Source organism: Poeciliopsis prolifica, unplaced genomic scaffold (assembly GCF_027474105.1).
Source record: "Poeciliopsis prolifica strain line A6 unplaced genomic scaffold, Auburn_PproV2 SCAFFOLD027, whole genome shotgun sequence".
Taxonomy (NCBI): Eukaryota; Metazoa; Chordata; class Actinopteri; order Cyprinodontiformes; family Poeciliidae; genus Poeciliopsis; species Poeciliopsis prolifica.
Window position 1 is genome coordinate 183,493 of NW_026562402.1, and position 27,274 is coordinate 210,766.

Sequence of the window (27,274 nt, forward strand, 5' to 3'; positions counted from 1 at the left end):
CTCTTCCCTCGGTCATTATGTTTGTTAATTTTCCCTCTACTTTTACTAAACTCATAATGGTGAAAATGTATTCGCCAGATATATTTAAATATTTCTTGCTCAGAGTGGTTTGTCGAGTGAAAAGGCTTTCCGTTTTCATGAGACGCTTTGATGGTGATATATATGACAGATTTCCTGCCAAGCAGTGAAGAAATCTGCTACAGTTAAGCACATTGGTGTCACTGGAATAGATCCAGCCTTTGGATATTTATGCGGCACTGTTTATTTTTGCACGTTTAATGATACAAGGATTCAAGAAGTTTATGGATGTCAAAGAATAAATATGATGTTTGTACAGTATTAAGGTCTGGTAAGTAAGGATGATGATAAAGATTCATGACTATGTGGAGTATACATGTCAGAATGATACATATTTTGCTCCAAACATGACTTATGTATTTACAGCCACTTAATATGTTCACATTCTGTCAATGCTTTTTAAGATGATTTTCTGTAATGGACCTGGGTTCTACTGGAGCACACTTACTTTTAATAATTTGCTTAAAATTGTAATAAAATGATTGATCTTAAGAATAAATGCAGTTTTATTTGTTTTGTTTTCAGTGTTTTATGGAGTAAAGAGCGACTGAACAGTAAAGTAAAATGGGTAATATTTAGTAAGATTAGATATATTTTTCTTGTCATTACGTTAGAAAGTATTAGCTTTTTACTACTTCATTTCTCGGTCAAGAAGAAAATATATCCATTCTGTTTTTGCTATGTTGTTTTTGTCTTTTGCTTTTTTATTTTTTTTACCCTAAGAACAGAAAAACAATGTTTTTTTAAAATCCTATAGTAGATATTAATCAAAGTCATCTCACTCTTTGGATAGTAAGCGTATTGTAGGGGTGCTGTTGGCGCAGGGGCAAAACACAACCCATTTATTAAGGCCTTAGTCCTGATGGTGGTGGTTATGTAGTGGTTATAAAACTATTATAAACAACGAAAAGGTCTAGTGATCTGCGAAAAGATCTAGTGATCTGCGATCGATTATTTGTGTCTTTCAAGTTCAGCGCTACAGACAGATACGGTACAGTAAAATACAGGATATTATTTTGTAAAATACAGTAAAAGGCAGTAAAATACAGTAAAATACAGTAAAAGGCAGCCTAAGTTTTTTCCGGCTATTTTTGTTTTTAATGCTTGAAAAGTTCAACCTTTTAAATTGTAAGTTTTGACAGTCCGAGTCTCGATTGTTTTTGTCTGATGGAATGTAGGAGGACGTAACGGTTCCGCACCATTATATCACTGGATATGAAAAGAGTAACATTGTGTCCGTGTTTTCATTATTCCCCTTTATAGGGGCGTAACAGTTACAGGTTTGATTCCCGGAATGGTTACATTTGCTGCATGTCTTCCCCCTCTCGCATTACCTGTTTCCTGCCAAACTAGTTTCAAATAAAGGCCACTAGAGCCAATGAAACGTTTTAAAAGAGTAATACAAACTAGCTGTGAAATGGAAAAGAGAATAGATGTGATTGGAGTTTTATCACATGTAATAGAAAACTATTGGCCAGATGCTGTTAATTAAATGTACTTGATGAACTCATAATTGTTACTGTGGTAACAGTTTGCTCCAAACATGACTTATGTATTTATAGCCACTTAACATGTTCACATTCTGTCAATGCGTTTTAAGGTGATTTTCTGTAATGGACCTACCACTATTCAGTAGGAGTGTATTGTTATTGGCTATTGTGCTGGTCTGGAACATAAAGATGTGTGTCAACATCAGCAGGGTTAAAAGCCATCAGCAGGGAACTAAGAGAAACAATTGCTGCTGTTCATCAATCTGGGAAGAGTTTTGTAGGGCAATTTCCAGGCAAATGGAAGTTATTTCACAGGTGGAAAACATTGCAAAGAGTTCACAGACTTCCCCAGAGTTGACATGCTACTAAACACTCCCTAAAGTCATATTGTGCAATACTAAGAGAAAGTACAAAAAATCTCTAGGGAGCCTTAAAAAGTGTGCATAACATTATGATAGTAATATGGTATATGACTGAAATGACTAATCAGATTAATTGTCTGAATTGTCAATTACTGAAATAATCATCAACTAATTTAGAAATTAAGTAATTGTTTTCTGGAGAATACAAAAGCTAAAAAAGCAATCTAATGAAAAAAAAACAACATATTTAGCAATAATTAAGACAAACTGTAGAACATATATATTAAATTTGCATTTAAGATAAAATTACCTTTGTCTGCAAGTATGTTTTAGTCAAAACTCTTCAAGCAGAAAAGTTTTAGTTTCACCAGGTTCAGTTCACTAAGGGAATGCTCTGTTACTGCACATTTAAAAATAGTATGTATATTTTCTGATTTAAAAATTGAATTAAATAATTTAATTATTTGCATATTTTATTCCTAATATTTAAAAAAAGACTTAAGTGGTTAAATGAAAAATCTGTGGAATTCATCTGATTAATTGATTAATAGCCCAAATCAATAGAATAAAATAACTGCCTTAATGTGGTGTTACTTCAGAATGCAGCTCTCCTGGATGTTTCCTCTTCAGGCTTTGTGGCATTTGCTCCTCTCCTCTTCAGCTCAGTATGTTTGATGCATTTCATGTTTTCCAGGCTGAATTCTGAGCAGTGACTCGGAGACAAAGGCAAACAGTGGAAAAGTGTGAGAGTGAGTTAAACATCCAACCAGGACCCTCGTGAGGACGAAAAATTTTTACAATGCTGCTGTTTTGTCAAAATAATATCCTGGATTTGTCTCCATCCTGTTTACGCAATTTGCTAGCCGGATTCAAGCAAATCCTTACAAGTGGCAAAACAACACCATAGTAATAATAAAAAAAAGACATCTCCTTTATGCATCTGACTTTGTTGCTGTAATAAACGGAAAATGAACAAATGTTTTATTGTACACATACAGGAGAGTATATATTTTAAAGATAATTAGTTCTTCGGTTCTGCTTTGACAGATTTAGCCTTCTCACCTCATGTAGTCAGGAAAAGAGGGCACCCACAGTGGAAACTTAGAAAAAATTGTTACTGTTGAAAACATAGAGATGGGAAGGTTGATATGAAGTGAACTCTTGCTGTACTGTCATAAAATCCAGGCTGTGCATATTTGCACACCTGTGCACAGCGTCCTGCTCCTGTCACCTTGCTGGAACAAGTCATTTAGACTTTTGTGATTTGAAAAGAATGCAGTTTCTAAAGTAAAACTAATGATTATTCACCTCTTAGAAACATTTGTCTCTAACAAACTTCTGATATGTTTCATTCTATGTCATCACACATCCTTAAGCTATGCAGGGAATGAAGATTTCACATTTCGCTTCTAGCATTTATATTCTGGACTTTATGGGATTTCTGTAATATCTGTAAATTAAGTATGGAGGTAAGGGTTACCAAGAACCTCAGCAAAATCATGTGTTGAACTTTACACAAAATAGTCTGGGAGTGTGACAGAAAACAGTTCATCCCTGCTGTTGCATTTTCTACTATGGTGGTTGTAAATGATTAACTTAAAAACTGTCAGAACCTACTGTTTGTACCTTATCCTAGAGCCTGAATCTTTACACGAAGAAGCAGAAAGACAACTCTGTATGTAATCATGAGCACATCTGGTTGTATGAAAGAAGTCATCCAAACAGTGATGCAATAAAATCTATTACAAAATGTAACTCACATGTGTCATTTTGATTGCTCCAGACTTTGCAATTTGACTGTCAAAGAAAGCATGTAATAATTAATTTTATCTGTCAAAAGGGGAGTTTTAGCAATTCATTCAATATGTAGTGTAATTTTATTAAGCCCCCTTAACTACAAGCCCCCAAAATAAAATCCAATTAAATTAGATTATGATTAAATTACATATCAATCAACTCTCTTTACTAATTACGGGACTTCTAATTAGCACTGGATTTTATTCCAGGAGATGAACACAACTTTGGTTAGTTTTTTTTTTAAATTTCAAAATCAGGTATCATTTTCTTTCCCTTTCACAGTTACGCACTTTTTTTTTTTGCTTTCGGGCTAAAATAATGAAAATATTGAAGTTTGCAATGTGACAACATGTATAAAATTAGATACTTTTGAGTAACTGTATTCTCTAGGACTTCATTTCATTTTGACCAAAGTGACACACTGAACTTTGCTACAGTTCCAACAAGTGTGAATAATGTGAGGTAATAGCAGATATTCAGGGAGTTCTACTAATATTGACACTTTTTTCCAACCTGAGATATTTTTACCACTTTTATAAGAAGACAAACTTCTTCAACCTAGCAACCAGCCATCACGTCTTCCCTGCCACCAATCCATCACCCCTGGGCCAGGAATCCCTCTCGCACCTGAACCACTAGAGGGACAGTGTGTGTAATGCGTGTGTGTGCTTGTGTAAATGTGTATCTGGGTGTGTGCTAAAGTCATACAACGAATTATTCATTGAAGAAAAGACAAACTTCACGCCAGACAAGTTCAAACACACCTCCCCTCATGTCTACTCTGATACCATGTCGCTAGTAGAGCATGTCAGACTTCTTGTTTCTCTTCCAGCAGAAGAGCTGAGTGAAACCTGAGTGGACTGTATGACCTCTGCAGAGGGTGTGTACGTGTATTTACATTCATCAAAATGAAGCAGGAAGTGGCGAGGTACCCACAGAAGAAACAACAATGCCTGCAAGTGCAAGTGGGGAGGCGGGCAGACGGATGGAGATGACAGTTGATTGTGTTTAGCAGGCAGGATGGGCTGGGCTCCAAGCCTGTCATCTTTCTGAATGCATATGTGGGTTTGTCATCACACCGGTGGATTCCTTGAGTAAACCTCACCACAGGTTTAAACATCTGTCTCAGCTTATGCTTCATGCTAACTCTTTTGTGCCTAGCTGAGAGAAGCCAGACCTTCGGGCAGGCACCTTCTAACATCTTTCATGATGAGACCCGCGTTCCCATAGACCCTTTGACTTACATGAAGCTGTTTCTAGAGTGAAAGTTTTTTGGATAAAATCTTTCTTTGGACTTTGGGTTCTTCTTCAGTATTTTCTTCTGGTTCCTGTACTTTACCAATAGAGATTATGAAGAGTGTTTGTAAAAATGTGAAAAGTGGACCAATGGGGGACAAAATTAGAAATGACCTGCCTAAAAAGGTATTACCATCGAAACAGTGCCAATGTCTTGTATTTAAGAAGTAAGAAAAATCATTCAAGAGGCAGCCTGCATCACCCTTCATTTTATCAAGAAGTGTAATCCTGCTTTAGGGTTCTGTCTGTCCAGCTGTATTCTCTTTGGTATTGTTCATATATTTAGCTAAGAAAGTACAAATTGGTTCTCAGCTGCTGGGTTTAGATAAGAAAGTACAAATTGGTTCTCAGCTGCTGGGTTTCGACACAACACTGGTTTGCTGAAACATGAACATAAGAGGGCAGAGGCACCCATTTCCATTGGTTCAACATGCAAACCTGCCACTAAAACACTCCCCAAGGCAGGATGCCCTTGGCAGAAAACCAAATCACCCATCTAAGAAAAAGTCCACTGATTACACTAACATAATGTAACACAAAAAATGTTTTGAACCAATTGTGGGAAGATAAATTTGGGTCCCCATCCAGTCTTGTATGTTACATTTTATAGTGTTTAAACTGTTTAATGTAGAATTGGGCCAGTTGCAGTTTCCTAACTCAGATCACACACAGAAGTTCAGCTTCTCCAAATTGTTCTTCACTAAAACCTCTTCTCCATTATGAAGTCTTACAGTTGCCCATTTGCCAACTGGGCAACTGGTTCCAGCCCAGTTGGGTGTATCTCCATTGGCAGTGTGTTTCTCTTACTGGACTGGAACTTGGGCAGGAATGTGAGCATGCAGGAGCTGTGGTTGACATTTTGGTATTTTTGTTGGTTGCAAATTGCCCCATCCAGTTTATGTTGCATGTGCTCTCAGTCAGTGACATTAATCGACAGGCCAATCAAGTAACGAAGTCTGCTGCCAATCAAATCGCCCTCCTGACCATGGCTTTTACCTGATCCCAGCTTGAACTGTGAGTGACGCTGTTTCTGGTTCTGAACCTTTCTCACCTGGACCTTTGAGTACTGGATCAAAGCTATTGCCTTCCCATGGTATGCTCTGATCATTAGATAGTAATCTAAGTCATCCTGCTACCGGAGTTTCTACACAAGTTGACATCATAATCCCTAGTTTCCAGTGTAGAGAGGAGTTCCTTGTATGTTGTTCTGTAGGTGAAACAATCCCTAGTTAAAGGACATTCTCCGTTCTTCTGTTGTTTTATCACAGAGGATTTAAGTCAATTAAAGTCTGAATCTCCAGAAAGGATCGCTTTGGAAACCCTTTCTTTTGGGTGGCTTCCTGAATTTGCAGTACTTCTACTATATTATTCAATTATTTCATTCACCTTTCAACTTCACACAAAAACTGTGCTGTGCAGTTGCTGTCCGTCTTGTACATCATCCTATTTATCAATAAAACGTGACTAACTTTCTCCGGGTTGTGAGTCTTAACTGTATTGTTTACATCACATATTTAAAAATGTATTGAAGTACAACCAGGGACTGCTTCTATTTAGGTGTTTGCTCATTTCCTCAGTTGCCTTTGCATATTATTCCCACCAGCAAAGATTGTTTCCAGGGCTGAGTAAAATTTGTCTCACTTAGTGCCTGCTCATTTGTGAACAATCCATCTTGACAATACACAACTGCTTTACTTTTAATGACTTTTCAAGCCTTTTCCAGTTTGAGCAGTAGGTAATAAGCAGTTACATAAATTTTTAGGGGTGTCAGTATTCTTTTGTTGTTTTAAATGCTTCGGTAGTAACAGAAATTTTAATGTTTCTTCCCACATTCTTGCTTTGTGGGGCTAGTGAGTGTTGAGGGTGCTAAGTAATGATGGAACAAAATATCCTGAGCATTAAAGACTTTGTGTTTGTTCTCTTAAAGTCTGTGGCCTCAGAACAAGCACATACAAGAGAGCGGCTTAGGTTTTCTCATTTGATAGGTAGCCAGAACCTCCCTGCATACAACCTGCCCCGACAGATTCTGTTGCCGATGTGCTTGTAATTAACACTTCCCTGCTTTCTTTAAACCTCCAGACATACCAAAATAGTGACTTCAGATACTGTTCTGTGCCGGTGTCCGGTGCAAGTGCGAGATCTATGTTGTGTACAGGCGCATTACTAAGCGTGGAAGGCAGCTGGGATTGCTAAAGAGAAAGAGAATCCGAACAAATGCGAGAAATCACTTAAGGGAGGAGAGAAATGAATACCCAGCTGCTGTGTGCTATGGCCAAAAGACTTTGGCGGATTCATTCAAAGAAATACACTGTGTGGTGCAAAAGAGAAAGTAATAATGGTATGTGTGCAATATGAAGCTAGAAGAAGATGAGGCTATGAATGGATTTATAAAAGTGACATCAAACGACAGTCTTCAACACAGCGTCGGGTTGTGTGAGAATTGCCTGCTGTATCCAGCGTTTCTGCTTCCCACAGGCTGCATGAGTGGAGCCAACGCTCAGAGGACTCTGACATGAATGAGTCACAGCCGCTGACCTTTCTCATGTGGTTTTGTTATAAGTGGAGTTTCAGTGTTTCTTGGTTTACTGCAGTAGACAACCGAGGCTCTTTGGAGCATTTTGTGCCGCTGGAATGAAAGTCCTTCACACACGGCTCAAGGAAGTGGATGGGGGCGAGCTGAAGCTCTGAAAGGAATGGTATGCTGAACTTTAAACAACAAAGCACAGTTTTAGCTCCTAACCATTCTCTTTAAAAGATTTCAAGGTCTTGAGAGCCCCTAAGGCCCATCAGGGGCTCCATATTCAGACTCTTTCTGACTGCTAAACTTAACAGTAAATGTCTCTTTCAGCCATCTTCTTTGTAGCTCCTCAGACATTTTTTGGTGGGGGGTTTTAGGGGGGTTGGCCTACCTGAAGTAGTTGGCGTGACATATGCTGTTGTACAATCATCTTAGGAAATGACATCCTTCTTCCCCTGAACATTGTACATTAAACTCCCTGCCAAAACATGAGTATCTTTTCCTCCATTTGTTAATAAAACCTCCTTCTGAGTCTATGGGACAATACCTGCATTGTTCGAGCAGATCTCTCAAGTAGAGCAAAAGTCAACCATACAATGAAAAACGTCCATTGATCCAACTTGGCAGGACCAGGGGCAACCTGTGACATTTTACTGTGGAAACTCTCTGTGGGTGTTGGCCTGGACAGTGTGGAGAGTCGCTGGCTGTCCAATCTTCCAAAACAGATGTGCTAACCAGAGCAATTCCTCCAGTTCTGCCCTGAGATAGGGAGTGCACACATAGTGTTTCAGCTTCTGTTCAAGCTGAACACACGCTCTGATTTATTCTGCTGAGCTACTGATTGGTGCCTTGACCCAGATAATTTTCTTGTGTTTAATGTAACTTGTCATGTTTGATTAGGAAAAGCAGCGATAGAGTTTCATCAAAGACGGCTATGTCCTGGATTCTTGAAAAAGATGCCAGAAAATTTTATGGAACCATTTGTGAGCATAGTTGTTAATAAACAACTGTTAATAAAATGGAAATGACAACTTTGGAACTTTAGAAAATACCTACTGCTGCTGGAGGAGAAGAGCCTCTACAGGATGCTATTTGGCAGAGACAGGAAAGTGGCACAGGATGGGGAGATGCTCAGGAAAACCGTGGGTGCTTTCAGTATTTGTGGGTTTTGCACATTCTAATGATGGAATTTCCTTCCCAGCCTGTATAGTTAGCTTTGCTGGATGTGTTCACACCACCAGGCAAGAAGGCAAAGAATCCTTCCCAGCTTCGCAGCAAACTTGATCAGCTTTCATTTGTATGCAAAATGTGTGGCTCTCTTGGCTCCCGGTCAGCATAACTTGGACCTGGCTCAGTTACCCATTCGTCTCCCACTTCCACTGCTCCTGCTCCTCTCCCTCATCTCTTACATTCAGAGTGTAATAACAGAGTTTCTCAAACATATTCACATCCCTCAAACCTTGACACATTTTGTCCTCTTACAAACACAAACTTTAGTCTTCCATCCATTTATTTTCTGTACACCTCTGTCCCTATTGGGATCCGGTGGGGTGCTGGTGCCTATCTCCAGTGAGACATTTCGGGGTACAAACTGGACAGGTCACCAATCCATTGCAGAGCATCACAGAAACAGACAGGACAAACAACCATGTATGTATACACACACATCTACGAAGAATTTTCAGAGACCAATTATACCTGACAGTCATGCCGGGAATCAAACCCAGGATCTTCTTGCGTTTATATAAATCAATTAATCGCACCATAAATTAAAACTATCGACCTCATTTCAATTATCGGCTATATCGTTTCTTCCTGCCTTTTTCTCTTACTGCTGATGACACTGAGTGAAAAAGGCTCAACTCCGGTGCTCTCCACTGACCCTCCCTTCCTTATTTCCTTAGTGTAATGCCCAGCGCGCACTGCACCATCTAATGTCGCCGATTGTCCCATTATCAAAACCTGAGACCACACATTAGCCGACAGAAATCCTAGGTATAACAGTTCGATGGAAACCGTGTGGTGTCCAACAATGGATAAATAATAAGTCTAATTCACTAATTTTGAAACCAGGCATTAATCAATTCCTTACCACGATCTACCTGCAATACATGTGGCGAGTGTCAGTCTGACTGAATGAAAATCATTATAACCTATTTAGGTCACGTTAACGAAGTACAGCTGAAAAGTTACAGGGTTTTCTAGTAGAAATTTCACTCTAACTCCTCCCCCAGTTATTTATATTTTCTTTGCACGAACTGTTGAATAAACATTTATGTTGTTTCCGATGTAGTATACAAACTTCATAATCTCCACTTTTGGTTGAATGCAGTATTTATTTCCACTTTGGCTTTATGTTGTTTAGTTTTTATTCAAGTACATTTATTGTTAATGGAGACTGAGAATCTATTTTAGTTTTGTTTTTGGTTGTTTTATTGTTTTATTTATTTTGTGTATCAGTCGTAGTGTTAAGTGTTCTTCTGAAAGTAAAGTGTATCCATCTTTGGCAGGAAATTATTACGTAATTTCCATTAAATCAGTGTAAAAAGGTCTTCAAACAATATTATCGTTTATCGCAACAATTTTTTGAGACACTTAATCGCCCAGCAAAATCTGTTATTATGACAGGCCTAGTGCTACTAACTGTGCCACTGTACAGCCCAAACTTTAATATTTTTTCTCAGAATTTTATGTCATGGGTCCAACTCAGCGAGAAACATAAATGTGAAGTGGGGAGGATTTTACCAGAAAAATGTGACATGCATTTGTCAACACTGAGAGATTTGGAAATATGCATCTACATCTACACACTCAAAGTTTTGTTTTTTTATGAAATACCTCAAGCTCAGTTAGGGCAGATACGATCACGAACAATTTATAAAGTCCTATCCCAGATTCTCTATTGCATTTAGGCCTGGACTATGACTGGGCCATTTTAGCACATGGATTTGCTGTAATCCAACCTATCCCATTAATGCTGGGCTGGAAGTGTAGGGCCATTGAAAAGTCAACCTCCATCAGCTTTCTGAATAAATGTCTTCCCACAGCATAATACTCCCACCACCATGGGAATGTGGTGTTCAGAATGAATACGGTTTTTGATTGAAGAGAGGAAGTAGGATAATGGTCTCATCTGACAAGAGCAGCTTTTCTTACATGTTTTCTGTTTTCCTTTGAATGTGTTTTTCTTTGTTTTCCTCTAAAGCATTTAATATTACTCTGTGTATGAATAACCACATAAACTTGCCTAGCTTTCATGGCTAGTGTCAAACTACATATGGGACTATTTATGTCCTTTCTTCAACTCTGACTTTCATCTCATCACGCCTTCTTATAAATAGTTATTCTATGGACAGTTGTTGATAAGTTTTTTTCTGTTGATGTACCATAAGTAAAGTTTGTGGTTGCGATATGACTAAGTGTAGACCAACTTCAAAGCCCTTTATGTCTTTTTTCTGTTCTTTCTCAAATCAGCACAAACATCCTTAAATCCCACAATCTTGTAGAAAGAAGCGAAACGCTGGCAAATATAGGACTGAGGAATTCACTTAACTACCAGCAGTGGCATTCCTCTATGTAGTCAAAGTTTAAATTGCTAATTACAACTGGGCTGCTATTATGGGCCGAAGTTACAAGAGCTTATATAACAGGCCATAAATTGAGCTTATAAAGACCGTTTCATGCTTTAACTTCTCCAAGAGGTGTGTTTTATTTTTCACTGTCCGCCTTATCTCACCCCCAATGTTAGGACGAATAAAATGTTAACGCTTTCATTTCGCCCTCTTAGCTTTCTTTTCCCATTCTGGAAAGAGTTTTAGTTTCCATCATTTCTCGGAGCCCCAGCCGAAAGGCGCTGCTGCAGGTCACCGCTCAGTTGCATAATGCCTCTCAGTTTTTGTGACAGTGGAGACAAGTTGCTGACATGAGGCTGTGCCTGGTGGAAACAGCTGGAAATGTCTGGATTTCAGTGCTATGTCAAATGATAACATTAGGAGCTGCAGTTCAGCTTGCTGCCAGTCAGTCAGTCATTTCATAGCTAGTGCAACGCCTGGCAGGGAGGAACAGAGATGCCTTGTGAAAGTCATCACACCCCCAACCTTTCCACAGTACAAAATAAAAGACAATTTCAAGATTAAATTTGAAACTAAAGTATTGATCTTATCGGTCCGCCTCTGGTTGGTACTGAATTTACCAGTTTGGGGGTGTCAGATTTAAGGAGGTAAACAGATCATTTTTATTTCAAATTGTAAAAACAGTGTAATCTATTCCTTCCACTTCATGATTACTGTGATGTTGAGTCACCTAACGTAACAAACACTAAAGTTTATTTTTAAGATAAAAAATGTGATATAATTGCATAAATAATTTAGTGAGGCACTGTGCGTGCGGAGCTATTTTTCTTATTTATATACAGATGGATTGAGCATCTGTCTACAGACTGTCAAAAATCAGAAAAAGAACTCCCATCGACAGGAATACAGTGAAAAATAAAGCATATGAAAGGTTTGTTCATCTAAAGAGGACATGCAGAAAAACAAACAATAATAGATGCTGCATGTCCAGTGGCAGCAGGGTGTGAATGAATTCTAGTGGAGCATGGTGTTTCAGTGATTGTTCACAGACATACATTTTCTTTTTTTTCTTTTTTTTATCAGTTTTTTTTCCGAAAAGTTTTTGCGGCGCTAGTGGCTCGTATCGACAGTAGGCAGACAGAAAAGAGAGTGAGGAAGACATGCGGCAAAGGTTGCCGGGACCGGGAGTCAAACCCGCGACGTCCGCGTCGAGGACTGAGGCCTCCAACTGTGGGGCGTGCTAACCCCTGCGCCACCATAGCACATACATTTTCATGTGCAACCAAATCTTTTTTTTGTAAGTACAAACGCTGAACAAAAGGCGAGTCACCACCAACAATTATAATTACATGCTTGTACTTGTCTCCGTTGGTATCCCATAGGAAAGGATTAGAATAAAACTCAGACAAAGCTCCCAAATCAAATCTGTTTGAAGGGTGTGTTTACTCTCATCATCTCACAAGAATAATGGAAGTATTTGGATAAGAGGAGCCCAGACTTGTACATATCTCACAAGGATTCCTCCATCCTCTCCCAACTATCTATCTCTTCCCACCAACATTTTGATCGCATGAAACCTCCAGACACGCACAGCGCAGAACAAACAATATTAATAGTTTCCACGTTGAATCATCCCAACTGAATGCTCGTGATGTCTTCTGCAAGTGGTTGAAAAAATTTGCGTGTGTATGTATAGTATGCATAGTATAAATGAATAGTGTGCTGCTTTGCAGACTTTCTCTCTAAAGTGTTGAAACTTCATAAATCTTTGTGATGATGATGTCATGATGAGTGTTTAGCCAAAACCTTTGGCAATGACAATGTAATGTGCTTTGCTAACCTTATGGCTTCATTTTGTTCAACTTTTGGTTTAGATTATAGACCAGAGAGATTAGACGCATATAAAATAAAGAAATCTATTTTCACATTTTTTTCTTAGCCCATAACGACGATCAAATTTAATCTAGACATAAAAAAGTAAAAGGTAAAACTAATAAATGTGTCCGGCTGAAATCACTTCTTCAGTCTAATTAGATGAACTATTCCTGTTTCTGTTACATTAGTAGAAAAGTGCACTCACTGCTTTGCACTAACATTGTCTTACATATTTGGAAATAGGTGAAAAGAAAGTTGTAACAGAAGCAACAGTTTTTGGGACTACAGAGAGAACAAGATGAGAGTTTCAGCAAGAGGTAAAAATAATTCAGAACTTGTTCAGCAACCATACTGGACATGTTTTTCTTAAAAAATGTGTCTACCATTCAGGTTCCCACCAACGGAGTGCTGCCAGTGTGGCTTTCTCCACACTGGCAGCATATTAGTGCATCTGTATACCTTGAGGGAGACGGAAAAAAACATTGAGCAAAACATCAACCACAAATGAAAATCCTCCTTGAGGTAGAAGGACTGACAGAATCAATGAGGGAAAAAATTCATTTTCCCCGTCGTACTGTTTCCTCCTTTCTGTTATGTCAGAAGGAGGAAAATTCTTTGCTTGGTAAAAGGGTTTGGGAGCTTTTCTGTGTCATGCCAATGATGATCCAATCCAATTTGGATTGCCTTTCCAGGATTGTTTCTCATCCAAGAATTTGGGTTTCCTCATAATTCTGCCCAAGAATTCTCCCATAATTAAAGGAGATCAAAACCAGCAGAACGACCAACTTCTTTCAGAAATTTGTTAATAATGTGGTTTCCAGCATGGAAGAGCAACATGCCATAATAAAAAAGTGAAAATGAAGTGGCTAAAAGACAGGAACATCAAAAGTTATTTGACTTTTGAACAGCAAACATCTCAGATCCTGATCCGACTGAGCGTTTTCAGGGAAAACGGGAGGAGAAGGGAGAAGCTCCTCAGGCTAACCTGTTAGTTTCTCTATGAACAGGAATTAAATCAACCCAACTTTCAAAATAAAAGGAGCCTTTGAACAGACAGTTCAGTGTTTGCACTCAAATTTGTCTCACCTTAACAAACTTTACAAAGCCTTATTAGAAACTTCCCCTCCGTTCCCCCCCCCTTTTTTTTATTATTTTGTACAGCATTATGAAAACACTGGGTCATAAACTGAGACTGAATATTTTTTTGTAAATTAGAGAACATCAGAAGGATCTTTATTACTTTTCTCAGTTAGCTAACTATGTTCAACTTTCACATATTGAGCAATTATTACTGATGGAAGGTCCTAGAAAAAGTATTTTACTATATAAAACGAATGGACATCTTCATTATTGTTTTACATGTTTAAACATTACTGCTTCAAATTTTGGCCACAATGTTAATTATTTGCATCTCAAGCAAGTTTTCTTCAGATTTACAATTTTGTCATTGAGCTAATGAGTTGCTTTTAGCAGGAAATGAGACAGGTATCTCATAAAGTATACAAAAATATAAAAAGTTTCATAATTGAGAAAGATGGTCTGTTTATTTAGATTTTATTGTCATGTTGACAAGAAATTATAAATTCTCCTGCTGTGGGCAGGGATGAATCCTGGATTGTTGTAAATCTGAAAAGCCTCTGACTGAAGGTGCCAGTGTTGTATGGCACTCTAATGAAGATAATACTCTGAATTAATTTTATGAGGAATATTCTCTGCACAATAATCTCCAGATATTCCATAGCATCCAGGTCACATTGAGATTAAAACTCATTTGGGCTTTAGGGAGGCAGGTGAGGTCCTGTTAATCAGCTTCTCCCTGTTACAAATCATCTTGTTGCTATGGTAATGCATCTTAACAAATGGGCAAATGTAAGAAAAATCCTTCCATCTGCACAGCATCCAAAACCAGAGAATATATATTTAAAAATATATATTGTTTCTGCTAGAAATGAGGGAGTAAAACTTTTACAAATAAAAAAAAAATCTGAATAAAATTAACAGAGCCTTGAATTGATGAAGGATTAATTGATCCAGCTCAACCCATCCAACCACCGTTATCCCTATTGGGATTTGCTGGTGCATATCTCCAGCTGCGTTCTGGGCGAGAGGCAGGGTACACCCTGGACAAGTCGCCATTCTGTCACAGGGCAACATAGAAATAGTCATGTTTTTGGACTGTGGGAGGAAGCCGGAGTACCCGGAGAGAACCCACGCACGCACAGGAAGAACATGCAATCGAACCCAGGACCTTCTTGCTGCAAGGCAACAGTGCTACCAACTGCGCCACTGTGCAGCCCTCAGCAGAACCCAAAAATGTTAATATTACTTTCACCCAAAAGAAACATGTTAGTGAAAATTACTTTAACCTGATCTCCTTCTTGCCGTTGTTGTTTCACAGTCAGTGTGATTGTAACAATATTTAGACTACAAAATATACATTCTTTGGACCATTTTGAAAGACATCTGTATATTTTATTTTGAAAGTTGCTTCTGGGAAGCTCGTGCTTACCTCTTCGCGCTCTACAGCTGTGTCTTCAGTAATAAAGAGAGGGAGAGAGACACGGGCATTTGGGTCCAAACTTTTTGCGCACACGTATGGTCTGAAATTTTGCCTTCAGTTTTTTTTTTTTATTTCACCTCTGGAACTAACTGATCATGCGCAGCTAAGAGGACCGATAAGAAAAAAAAGTAAAGGCGCGCTGGATGTGACTCCCGTAAATTATGCGCCTGGCAGTGATTTACTGACAGGGAAGTGTGCGCCTCCGGGCTGCGGCCAATGTATGGTTGAGCGTGGAAGACAGAAGGTCTTTGATATATTCTACTCGAGGGAAACCGATTCACAACCGTTGTGATGGATAGCCACATGTTAACATGGATAATGGTGATGATGATGGTGGTGTGTACGCAGAACTCCGCACCTGAAGGAGGTAACAAAACTCAAACCCAAGTTTGATTCTTTTAAAAAATATATATCATTGTTCTCTTTTATAATGTTGACTTTATTGTCCCTGAATGAGTAAAAAATAAAATAAAATAAATAGACTTAGCTGAATACTTAGATTTCACTTTCGTGTTTAATTTAAAATAAAGTGATCGGTGATTTGTAACTTTTAGTCAGTGAACATAAGTTAAGTTTAAATGCATTAATGACACAATGTTGTCTGTGACTCCTACCATTTGTAAGTGAAGCACTCCACTAAATGAAAACACTCTGTGCTCTGTGGATCAGGGTGGGGTTGATATTACTCCACTGTTCTCACTAACGTGGCATGGCTCCAGGTACAAGACTGAGAGTTGATGAAATCCCACTGCCTCAGGCAGGAGGGGGTTCCCAAACCAGAGGGCATCCAGGGACCACACAGACATGCAACGGAAGGCCTCAGGGGCCCTGACAGGAATCAGATGTATATTTCTCAGCATTACAGCGGGGGAGGATAGAACAGTCATGTGGGAGAAATTAACTCAATAAGTCAAATAAATTACAGGATTTAGTCAACTCTTTCCATCCATCCCTTCATATTTTCTAAATACAAGCAAACATGAGGACTCTACTTTGATTTTTAGTAGTTTTAATACTTGTCTTTTCTTTCCTCACCAGTTGGAATTGCCCACAGCTTGACAACTTTTAAAACCAAAATCAAAACAAGCATAATTCACTGGCAAAGGCTGTGCTGTGGTGCCACGACCATTAACGGCTAAACTTAGTGGCTGTGACACTTCTGGCTTTCTTAATGAGACTGGATTTTTATAACTATGGTATTAGTGAGTGGGATCTGATACTTTGCTGTTGCTATTAATAGAAACCAGATGAGCTAACAAGCTTACAATAATTACACTTCATCAGAGTATAGTCGTACTACATATATAAACACTTGTTCTCATAACAATCACATAAATTAATCTATTCTAATGGGATCTTTCTGAATTTAGCATAAGCTGAGTCAGATTGGATAATGACATCTATAAACAGAATGGGTTTATGTCTGAACCGCTAGAAACACATGCATGAATTTAAACCATTACTTTGGAGCTCTGGCTGCCGTTCAGAATCACTCTTATTGGAATATTAATATATTTATATTAATATCTCAGTTATAGTCGATGACTGACCTTTACCAAAATTATTTATACATTTTATGTATATATTTCCATATCCTGTCAAATCTGTTTAAAAAATAGCCGCGCTGTTTACATTGCTTCTCTGCTTCAGTTAAACTCTTCAAACTCCACGATGCATCACAGAGACATCACCAGAAATAATAAACATCAACAGCCTGCTCCAGAAACACAAACAGCAACATGCTGGAAATAAATATCAGCTCTTGATATCAGCCCAGTTTTACTCATTGGACCGATATGTGAAAATAGAACTAATATCGGCCGATACCGATGTCTTTTCTGATTATATAGTTAATTCCTATTAAACACAGGTGGACTCTTGTCAGTTTTATTTAGGGATATTAGAGTAAATGGGGACTAACAACACAGGAAACACTTTTTCTTATTTTTGTTTGTGGAGAAAAAGAAATCTAGAATTGGATTATGTTTGTTTCGTTTATGAAATTCACAGTACTCTTATTGTCTATGGGTCATACATTTTGCTATTCATATTTCCATTCATGTATATAATATAAAATAAAATAAAAATAATAATTTTAATGAGAATAACACTTCAATATAGTTCTGCAAATCTGACTTGATCACCCCAGGTCACAGTTTGCCTAATTTTTTTCAAAGCCCTGCTATTGATAGTAATGTAATGCTGATGTGTAAAAATTTATTTTTTATTAAAAATCATGTAGAAAACTTATACCAATAGATAACTTTGCAAGGTGCTCAACATTTCTAATTTTAAGTTTCTTTTTTATGTTGGAGATCTCATAAAATTACAATGGCCTCATAGTAATTTTATGACTATGAATAATATTTCTAATATTTCTACTTTATTCTGGTAATATTATGACTTTATTCTCATGAATAAGTAAATAAATCATAGCTCGGCTCTAATTATCCCTCGTAGAGTTGACCTGTGTTCAAAATAGCGGAACAGCATGTCTGTAAACCAAGATCGCAGCATCGCTTTGAACTATGAAAACCCAAGAAATGCATTGATGGAAAAAAATATTTTCCAAAGATTAAGTCTTCAAAAAACATAAATTCTGTTAATCAATAAAAATGAACTTATTGGCCAGTACTAATTAAAAGTCCACTGATATGTCTTGTGGTTATGTGATAACTGCTACCTGCATCAGTAACAGACAGTAAAGGGTCTAAAAACAATATTGACTTCAGCAGATAAATCCACACCTGCATTAAAGCGGAGGCTGTGCGGGTTGGTAAGGATCAGCACACAGATTCCAAAGCCCAAACAAGAAGAGAGACATAAAGATTTCCTGAGCTGTGTGGAGGAATAAAGGTGTGGGTGTGGATGGAGGGCACGTAGGAGAGGAAAAGCTGGAGCTGTGCTGCTCTCTCAGCCTTCAGCTCTAAAGTAAATCCAAAGAAAACAAAACCTTTGAAGACTTTTGTTTGAGCTTTCTTCTTATAAAATCAAATTAAATGTAATTGCTGTTTCTCTCACAGGATTTGTTTTTCTGAACCACTGGTCTGGCTGTTTTTCTTTAGATTTATGACCATTATGAACATCTGCAGCCAGATGTTGAGATCTCAACATCTGGCTGCAGATGTTCAGAAATGGGTTACATATACAGTACCCCATACAGTATGTCTACCCAGCATTCCTTTCTGTCACTAACATGGACCTGCCCTCTTCCCTCTGCACTTCACTCTATTTCATGTCATTTTTTCCCTTACGGTTTTTTTTTTCTCTACTCCCCTTTCCATAACTATTCAGGAACTGGATAGTTATGGACTTATTTGCAAGATGCAAATAAGGCCATCCAGTTCATCCAACTATCCATCCAGTTATCCATCTAGTTATGGAAACTATAACTATCCAGTTTCCATAACTATATAGTTATGGAAACTGGATACACTGTTCACACAGTGAATAGTGTTCTGTTCAATGTTTATGTCAACTTGTTTTGAAAAAAAAAAAATAAAAAATCACCTTTTGGCTCATTCCTTAGCTGCCTTTCATCCATCGATGCCTGTGAAGTTCTTACTGGCTGCTTTGTTTGTTTTAAGTGCTGCTTATCTGCACATTAATTGGCCGGATTTGTGCCACTGTGGTGTTGCTGATGAAAATATTCCCCATAAACTGTGATTACTGTAATAGATTGCGTTTTTCCAAGGAGCTTGGATTGTGAAAGGGAGGGTGTTCTGTGGCAGCCGATCATGGAAAAAATTGTGGACGTGAAAAGGAATCTCAGTGGAGGTTTATGACTATATACATAATTTTTTTCCTCCACAGTGCTGAACTGCTGCGAGGGGGACGTTCTCTTTCTGCTGGACTCCTCAGGGAGCGTGACGTCCTATGAGCACGCCCGCATGCTCTCCTTCCTGTCAGAGCTCCTGCTCCCCTTTTCTCTGGGAAGGGATCAAGTGAGAGTGGGGCTGCTGCAGGTGGGTACCAAGCCACGCCTGGAGTTCGGCTTCAACAGATACAGTACCCAAAGTGGCCTTCAGGGGGCTTTGACAAACATCCAACCCCTGAGGGGGGACACCAACACTGTGGATGCTCTCAAAATGGCTAAGGAGTGGGTGCTGCGCCCCGGGACGTCCGATGGGGCGAGGAAAGGGCTGCCCAGAGTACTAGTGTGGTTGACTGATGGGGTAAAGCCAGGGGACGTGATTGGACCGATGGCTGAGCTGCGGGAGGAGGGCGTGGCATTGCTGGTGGTCTCAACAGGGCACAGCAATTACAAGGTCCTGAGGGAGGTCGTGACCCCTCCTGTGGAAAACCACCTGCACTTTGTGGACATTGACGACATGGGCATCATCACCAAAGACCTGCGTGATTCCATTATTGGTGAGATTGCTACTGAAAGGTGCTCTTCTACTTTAAAAGCTTCAAGTTCAGCTCTTTGGCTTGTAGCTCTTTGGTTTTCTTCCATGATTATGTAAGCTGTTGCAGCACTGGCTGCCATGCTCCTAAACTAGTCTCAAACTGCATTCTTCGAGGGCCAGTGTCCTGCAACTTTCAGAGGTGTCTCTTGTCCTACACACAATAATTATATGGCTAACCTGCCTCATTAGCATACAGTCAGGCTCTACTGAGTCCTGCAGATTAGCTAATGTTGGAGCCAGGTGGCTGAAGCAGACAGAGGAGCCTCACCAGACAGGCTCTTCGTTGTTATTGATCAATTACAAGATCATCACTAATCAATAAGTCAAATATAGGCTCATTTTCTATTTGACATTTGTATAAATATTTGCTGTTTGCAAACAAAAGTGTTGCCTCTGTTTGTCATTAATGGAAATGCGACTTTCTGACTCGTAACTTTTTTTCTCAAATATTTTATTTGAAGTCTCCATTGAGGACCAAATATAACAAAAATATTTCCTCTAACTTCTTACAATGGCAGTTTCTAAGCTGCCTTCTGTTTTACTGGAAGAACAAACATATCTAGGACTCACAGAAAACTGTTATGAAATGTAATAATTAAGAACTTTACCTAATTTCTCATTTCAGGTGAAAACTATTAAGATTTTGCAAATGTCACAATTTGTTTTAAGTATTACTTTTATTCCAAAATTTATCACAAAAAATAAAGGCCAAACAGGAAATGTTTGCTTGTTAGGAGTTAACCCCTCTGTTGCCAACTCAACAACTTCCCTGGTATGTTTTGCAACATTTCAGACAAAAGAAACTGGTATTGGCCAAAATCAGAATCAGCAGGTCAGGCTTTTTAAGGATCGGTAATCTGCGATCAACCAGAAAACTGCAATCGGTTCACCACTAATAATTTTCTCTAATTCATTGAAACATAGACTTATCTTTTATTTTTGTGAACTATAAAAGAGCATCAAACTGTAACCTGTCAGCTGATGTGCTTACTGACTGAAAATGTTTGAAGTTTTGATGGTTTTAATGAATTGGGAGAAAAAATTGGATTCTGCTGCATTTACTTGCTGACAACTTCTCAGTGATGATTGAGGAAAATTTTACAGATTTCAGTTGTTGGGGGATTATTTAGTTATTATCAACATACAGAATGCAAAATATTGACTAAGTTATGTAAAAAGAAATTACTTTAAGTCCACTGAGATTTCAATAAAATTAAACTGTACTGAGAGTGTGGTTGAAATCATAGAGAAAACATCTAAAGGAATTTTTAGCAAAAGTATCCTTTAAACAAAACATTAACTGTTGTAGACAGATCTTTTATTGTTGGATCTGCAGTAAGTGCAATGGGTTGCCAGTAAGGCATGGTGCTCCTCCAGTGTAAGTCTAGAAAGGATGCCAGGACACTATGAGACTCCTGCATGTTTGAGGCTCTCTGAAATGTGACCAGCTGATCTATTAATGGATTACTGATTCAACTTTCCTTCCTACATTCTCCAACACTATGTCAGACATACATAAATACAGAGTGGGGAGTTTGCCCAATTCTCAGACTGCATTAGGTAACTAACATATTACTTTGCAGAGCCCACTTCATAACAGTTTATGTTGCATACAGAGGATTTGATGCACAGCATAAATAAAACCTGTATATATGTAGGCGAAAAACAGTACTCCTTAATTGGCACCCAAAGATCTAAGCACATGTCTATGCTCTCTGTAGCTGTTTCATTGCAGACACTTTATAGGTTAGTTATTTCAAGTTGTCTTTTTGCAGGAGTTAAGAATGCAATTAGAAAGCAGAGCCTGTGTCTGTGGGATTCTGTTTGAAGTCTGGACATATTTAGCTATCTGTTTTGCCGCCTTTCCTGTTGACACTTGACCAAATTACTCCTGGCCCCTAAACTGATCTGCAGTACCAATAAAATCTCCTGGTTTTGCCCCAAATAGAGATAATCAAAGCTGAGCGCCTTCATGTACGAGATGTGTCCACCAACTCGGCCTCTCTCCACTGGAGGCCCGTTCTGTCTGGTCTGTCGGGCCACTACGAGATTCGTTTTGGTGAAGTTTCAACTGGAGGCAGCAGTGGCGGCAGTGGATCAGGGACCAGTCCGAGCACCGGTGGAAGCCAATACCAGAGACTGATGCAGTCCGCGCAGCTGAATAGCATCATACTGACTGACCTAAAGCCGGATACCACCTATTCTGTCAGCCTCATTCCAGAGTCCAACGAAATAACATTTAACACACTCTCCACTACCTTCACAACAAAGCCAGGTTAGATTGTTTCCCAGACTGTCCAGAAATCTGCACTGTTATTTTCTGCTACTGTTGGGCTAAGGGTGTCTCCACACCAGCTTTTTTTAGTCTGCTTTAACTTAACTCTTTCTCGTTTGTCCAAACGGTTTGTTTGGGGAACCAACTGCGCAATCAAACTCTAACACAGACCAACAAAGTAGATTCTGGTCTGCCTAAAAATGTTGGTCCACTCAAATAGCTCCAAAAGCAGGAAGCAAATTATATTGTAGGGTATTCTGGGTAAATATAACCAAAACAATTGCTAGAGGGAGAAATATTCATTGTCTTTTACAAAAGAGAAGTCCTTCAACTGCTAAAATCTGACCCTGTTCTATTTTTGTTTAAATTTTGTGAAGTAGGAAGTTGAGCTCATGTCTTTGTCTGAGATCTCTGAGTCATTTCCTCCTTTGATTCTTGGAGCAGTGCCCCCACATACTAGGCTAGGGCAACACGTTTTGCAAAGGTTGACTTAGTGCTGTGTGAAAGAAAACTGTGTGAAAGAAAACCAAATCAGCTAAAAATTTAACAAATATTGTGATTTTTGACCTCAATAGAACCGAGTCTTCTGGACTATCTGGTGTGAAAACATCCTTAGAATGTTTTTTTTGGACATCAAAAAGTATTTCTTATCTTTGAAAAAAATTTGTCTACCGTGGTCATTTTTTAATTTTATTTCTGTAGTGGTTGAGAGTCCAGCTGTTGTAACAGTTTCTGAGTCTGGGGAAACCAGTGTTCGGGTGAGCTGGGGCCCTCTTCAGCCAGACACTGTCACGAGTTACAACATTGAGTACTCCACCCTGCCCAGGGGCAATCTCCAGACTGTCACAGTGGGCCGAACACAGAACAACATCCTGCTGAGAAACCTCCAGCCAGGGACAACATACCTGGTCACAGTGACAGCCCGGCATGCCTCAGGAAAGCAGAAATCTATGTCAGCTAAAGTTTGCACTCAAGAAGGTGAGCATTGAGAAGAGTTTGAGTTTGGGATTGAGTTTTCTCATGATCTCTGGTACAAATTATTAATAATAGCTTTAGCTTTAGCTATTATTAATAATAGTTTGATGAATAGAAATTCCTATTTCATCAAATTTAGTTCAGACTATCCTTCATATCCTCATACTGTAGTCTCAAGTTCAGTCTCAAAATCGCTGCCTTCTGTTTTTCCAACTTCACCAATCTTTTTCGTATAAATCCTGACTAACTGCTCTGAGCTTTCTGTGTGCAGTGACTCCGGCCCTGGACGACCTCCAGCTCACCACCGTGGGAAGTGCTTCAGTGCAGGTGGACTGGAGGGGCAGCGCAGCTGGTCTCAGGGGCTACTGGCTCACCTGGGAGGGGCAGCAAAGTTCAGCAGCCAACCAACGGTCCTCCCTCTATCTTCCACCCGATTCTCTGTCAACACGTCTCACACACCTCCCCCCTTATGCCAGAGTTTGTGTGTCTCCCATTTACCGAACGGCAAGGGGGGACGGACTGTGTTGCACAGCACAGTTTCACTCAGGTGAGTACAGAAAGACAAGGGTCAATTGAGTTATGAAATTAGCAATGTAGCAAGTGTGACATGAAAGACCAAAAACAAACTAGTGCATTGTGAAGTGGAAGCAAAATAATAATAATAAAAAATAATCAGAGATAGATAGATAACGCGATCTTCACCTTCCAAGCCCGTTCCGGTTCCTCCCTGAAGCCCTGGTATTTCTCCAGTTTCTCGTGCTCCTTTTTCCTGATGTTGCAGTCACTTAGTATTGCTACATCTACCACAACAGCTTTCCTCTGTTGTTTATTCACTACGACAATGTCTGGTTGGTTCGCCCTTACCATTTTCTCTGTCTGGATCTGGAAGTCCCACAGGATCTTAGCTCTGGCATTCTCCCCCACCTTTTGGTGTGTTTCCCCCAAAGGTGATCTTGGGGTTTCCAGTCCATATTCTGCACAGATGTTTCTGTAGACAATGCCTGTTACTTGGTTATGTCGTTCTATGTATGCTTTCCCTGCCAGTATCTTGCACCCTGCTGTGATGTGCAGGACTGTCTCAGGGGCCTCCTTGCACGACCTACAACTTGGGTCTTGTCTGGTGTGGTAGATCTGGGCCTCTATTTCTCTGGTGTTTTTGGCCTGTTCCTTGGTGGCCAGGATGAGGGCCTCTGTGCTGTCCTTGAGTCCAGCTTTTTCCAGCCATTGGTAAGATTTACTGATATCAGCCACTTGGGTTATTTGCTGGTGGTAGGGACTCGTCCTCCCATGATGGTATCTCTGGCACCTCAACCTCCATTCTGAGACATTCACTGAGCACATTGTCTGTTGAGGCTTTGTCCCTGATGTATCTATGGACCTTAGATGTTTCGTCCTGGACAGTGGTTCTCACACTCACTAGTCCTCTGCCTCTTTCCTTGCGGCTCGTGTTCAGTCTCAGGATGCTGGATTTGGGGTGGAACCCTCCATGCATTGTTAGTAGTTTTCGAGTCTTAATATCTGTTGCTTTTATCTCCTCCTTTGCCAACTAATTATTCCAGCAGGGTATCTGATTACTGGCAGGGCATAGCTGTTTATCGCACGGATCTTGTTCTTGCCATTGAGCTGGCTTCTCAGGACTTTCCTTATTTGTTGGAGGTATTTAGCTGTGGCTCCCTTCCTTGTGATCTCATCGAGGTTGCCATTTGCTTGTGGTATTTGCTTGTAACTGTCCTCTATGTCTGCTGTTGTTCCTTCTGGGAGTGAGACTCCTTCTGTGCGGATGACCTTCCCCCTCTTTGTGACCAGCCGGCCACACTTCTCTAGTCCGAATAACATCCCAATGTCCGTGCTGTAGATCCTGGTGGTGTGGATCAGTGAGTCAATGTCTCGCTCACTGTTGGCATACAGCTTGATGTCATCCATGTAGAGAAGGTGACTGATGTTGGCCCCATTTTGATATATATATATATATATATATATATATTATATATATATATATATATATATATATATATATATATATATATATATGTATATATATATATATATATATATATATATATATATATATATATATATAATATATATATATATATATATACATATATATATATATGTATATATACATATACATATATATATATATATATATATATATATATATATATATCGCATATATCGCATATATATATATATATCGCATATATCGCATATATATATATCGCATATATCGCATATATATATATATATATATATATATATATATATATATATATATATATATATATATATATATATATATATATATATATATATATATATATATATATATATATATATATATATATGTATGTATAAAACCAAGACTGGTCAGGAAAAAGGAGCACAAGAAACTGGAGAAATACCAGGGCCTCAGGAAGGAACTAGAGAGAGCCTGGAAGGTGAAGACCACAGTGGTGCCTGTGGTGCCTGCAGTCACCCCCAAAATGGAGAAATGGCTCCAACAGATTCCAGGAACAACATCAGACATCTCAGTCCAGAAATATGCAGTCCTAGGCACAGCCAAGATACTGCGCAGAACCCTCAAGCTCCCAGGCCCCTGGTAGAGGACCCGAGCTCAGAGGATAAGAACCACCCGCGGTGGGTGAGAAGGGATTTTTTTTTTTTTTTTTGTAAAATTGGTTGTTTTTTCCTTTGACAATTATTTGAAATATCAAGGGTAGATAGCTAGATCTGTCTATGTACCCAATGCAGTAGAGCAAACAATACCATAGCCTCTATAGCAGGGGTGTCAAACTGCAGTCCTCAAGGACCTCTGTCTTGCAGTTTTTAGATGTGCCACAGGTACAAAACACTGGTATGAAATGGCTTAATTAACTCCTCCTTGTTCTCCAGAGCTTTGCTAATGACCTAATTATTCTATTCAGATACGGTGCAGAAGAGGCACATCTAAAAGTTGCAGGACACCAGCCCTTGAGGACTGGAGTTTGAGACCCCTGCTCTATAGCATTGTTTGTTTTTTATACACGTGGCATTTAAATATGATCCCAATCGGTTGTAAATGTTTCTCTTTCTCTTCTCAGATGCTTTGGGATATGGTTTCCAGTTGTAGCAGCCCTGCGCCACACGTGCCTTACCAAAGAAGGAGGGAGGATAACGGGAAAGAATGCTAACTGCCGTCCTATAATTTTTCAGAGTCCCTCTCCCCCCTCTGTGGATATGATCCAGAAGAGATGTGGTTTGGCTCATGGAGCAGGCGCTTCTTAAACCTGCCGCACATACTGACAGCAAAAAAATTCAAATTCAAAGAAAAGTATTATCTGTCTTTATTACTGTCCAATCTGTTTGTCACCCGTAGAGGATATAAATTTTTTCGATAAAAAACCCAAGCTTGCGATGTGGAATATTTCAGTGGCCTGTTTTTGCAGACCCAAAGCAGGGAAGGCTGGAAATGCTTCTGATTCTGCTGATGGTTTCTCTGGGATGTTTTGCAGAAAAGCTTTACAATATGTGTACACCATGTGTCCAAATCTGCATTTTTTTTATAACTCTTAACACCACGGGAACATCTGATACACATTTACTATAAATAATGTACTTAAATCACTTTTCTTGCTCAACACATGCTTTAAGATTTTTATTGAATGCTTGTATGTACTCTAGGGAGTGTAACAGGGTCACGTAAAGTGAAGTTCTGAATAACAGAATATTTCATATTTGTTTGTGCTTTAAACACAAAACATTCACTCACTCTGGAATCAGACAGATGCTACATATGAAACAGATGTGTGCAACTAAAAGTCACATTGAGTTGCTGTCTATAGATTGGTCTATAATTCATATTTATTTATCGAGAACCTTATAGGAACTAATAACTTTGAGTCTTTATGGAGCTGCAGTTTATGTTTTTTGACTGTTACTGTTTTACAGCTTGTGTTTGCTGCCCCCTACTGTAAAGTCGTGTAGTGGCATACTACAGATTTTCCACTGCATTTATTTTTTGTTGTTGTTGTTTTTCCATTTAAAACCTTATACAAGGTTTCAATAAACTTACTTTAAAAAATTTA

The 27,274-nt window shown here is 39.0% G+C and overlaps 1 protein-coding gene across 1 annotated transcript; it reads left to right on the forward strand.

Annotated features, from left to right (window-relative positions):
• Positions 1-15,547: 15,547 nt before the first annotated feature.
• vwa1 (von Willebrand factor A domain containing 1) lies at positions 15,548-27,274 on the forward strand. The gene is made up of 6 exons (XM_055048638.1): positions 15,548-15,915; positions 19,362-19,919; positions 21,906-22,232; positions 22,935-23,210; positions 23,479-23,754; positions 26,291-27,274. The coding sequence occupies exons 1-6, from the start codon at positions 15,840-15,842 to the stop codon at positions 26,317-26,319; spliced, it is 1,542 nt and encodes a 513-aa protein (XP_054904613.1). The 5' UTR covers positions 15,548-15,839; the 3' UTR covers positions 26,320-27,274.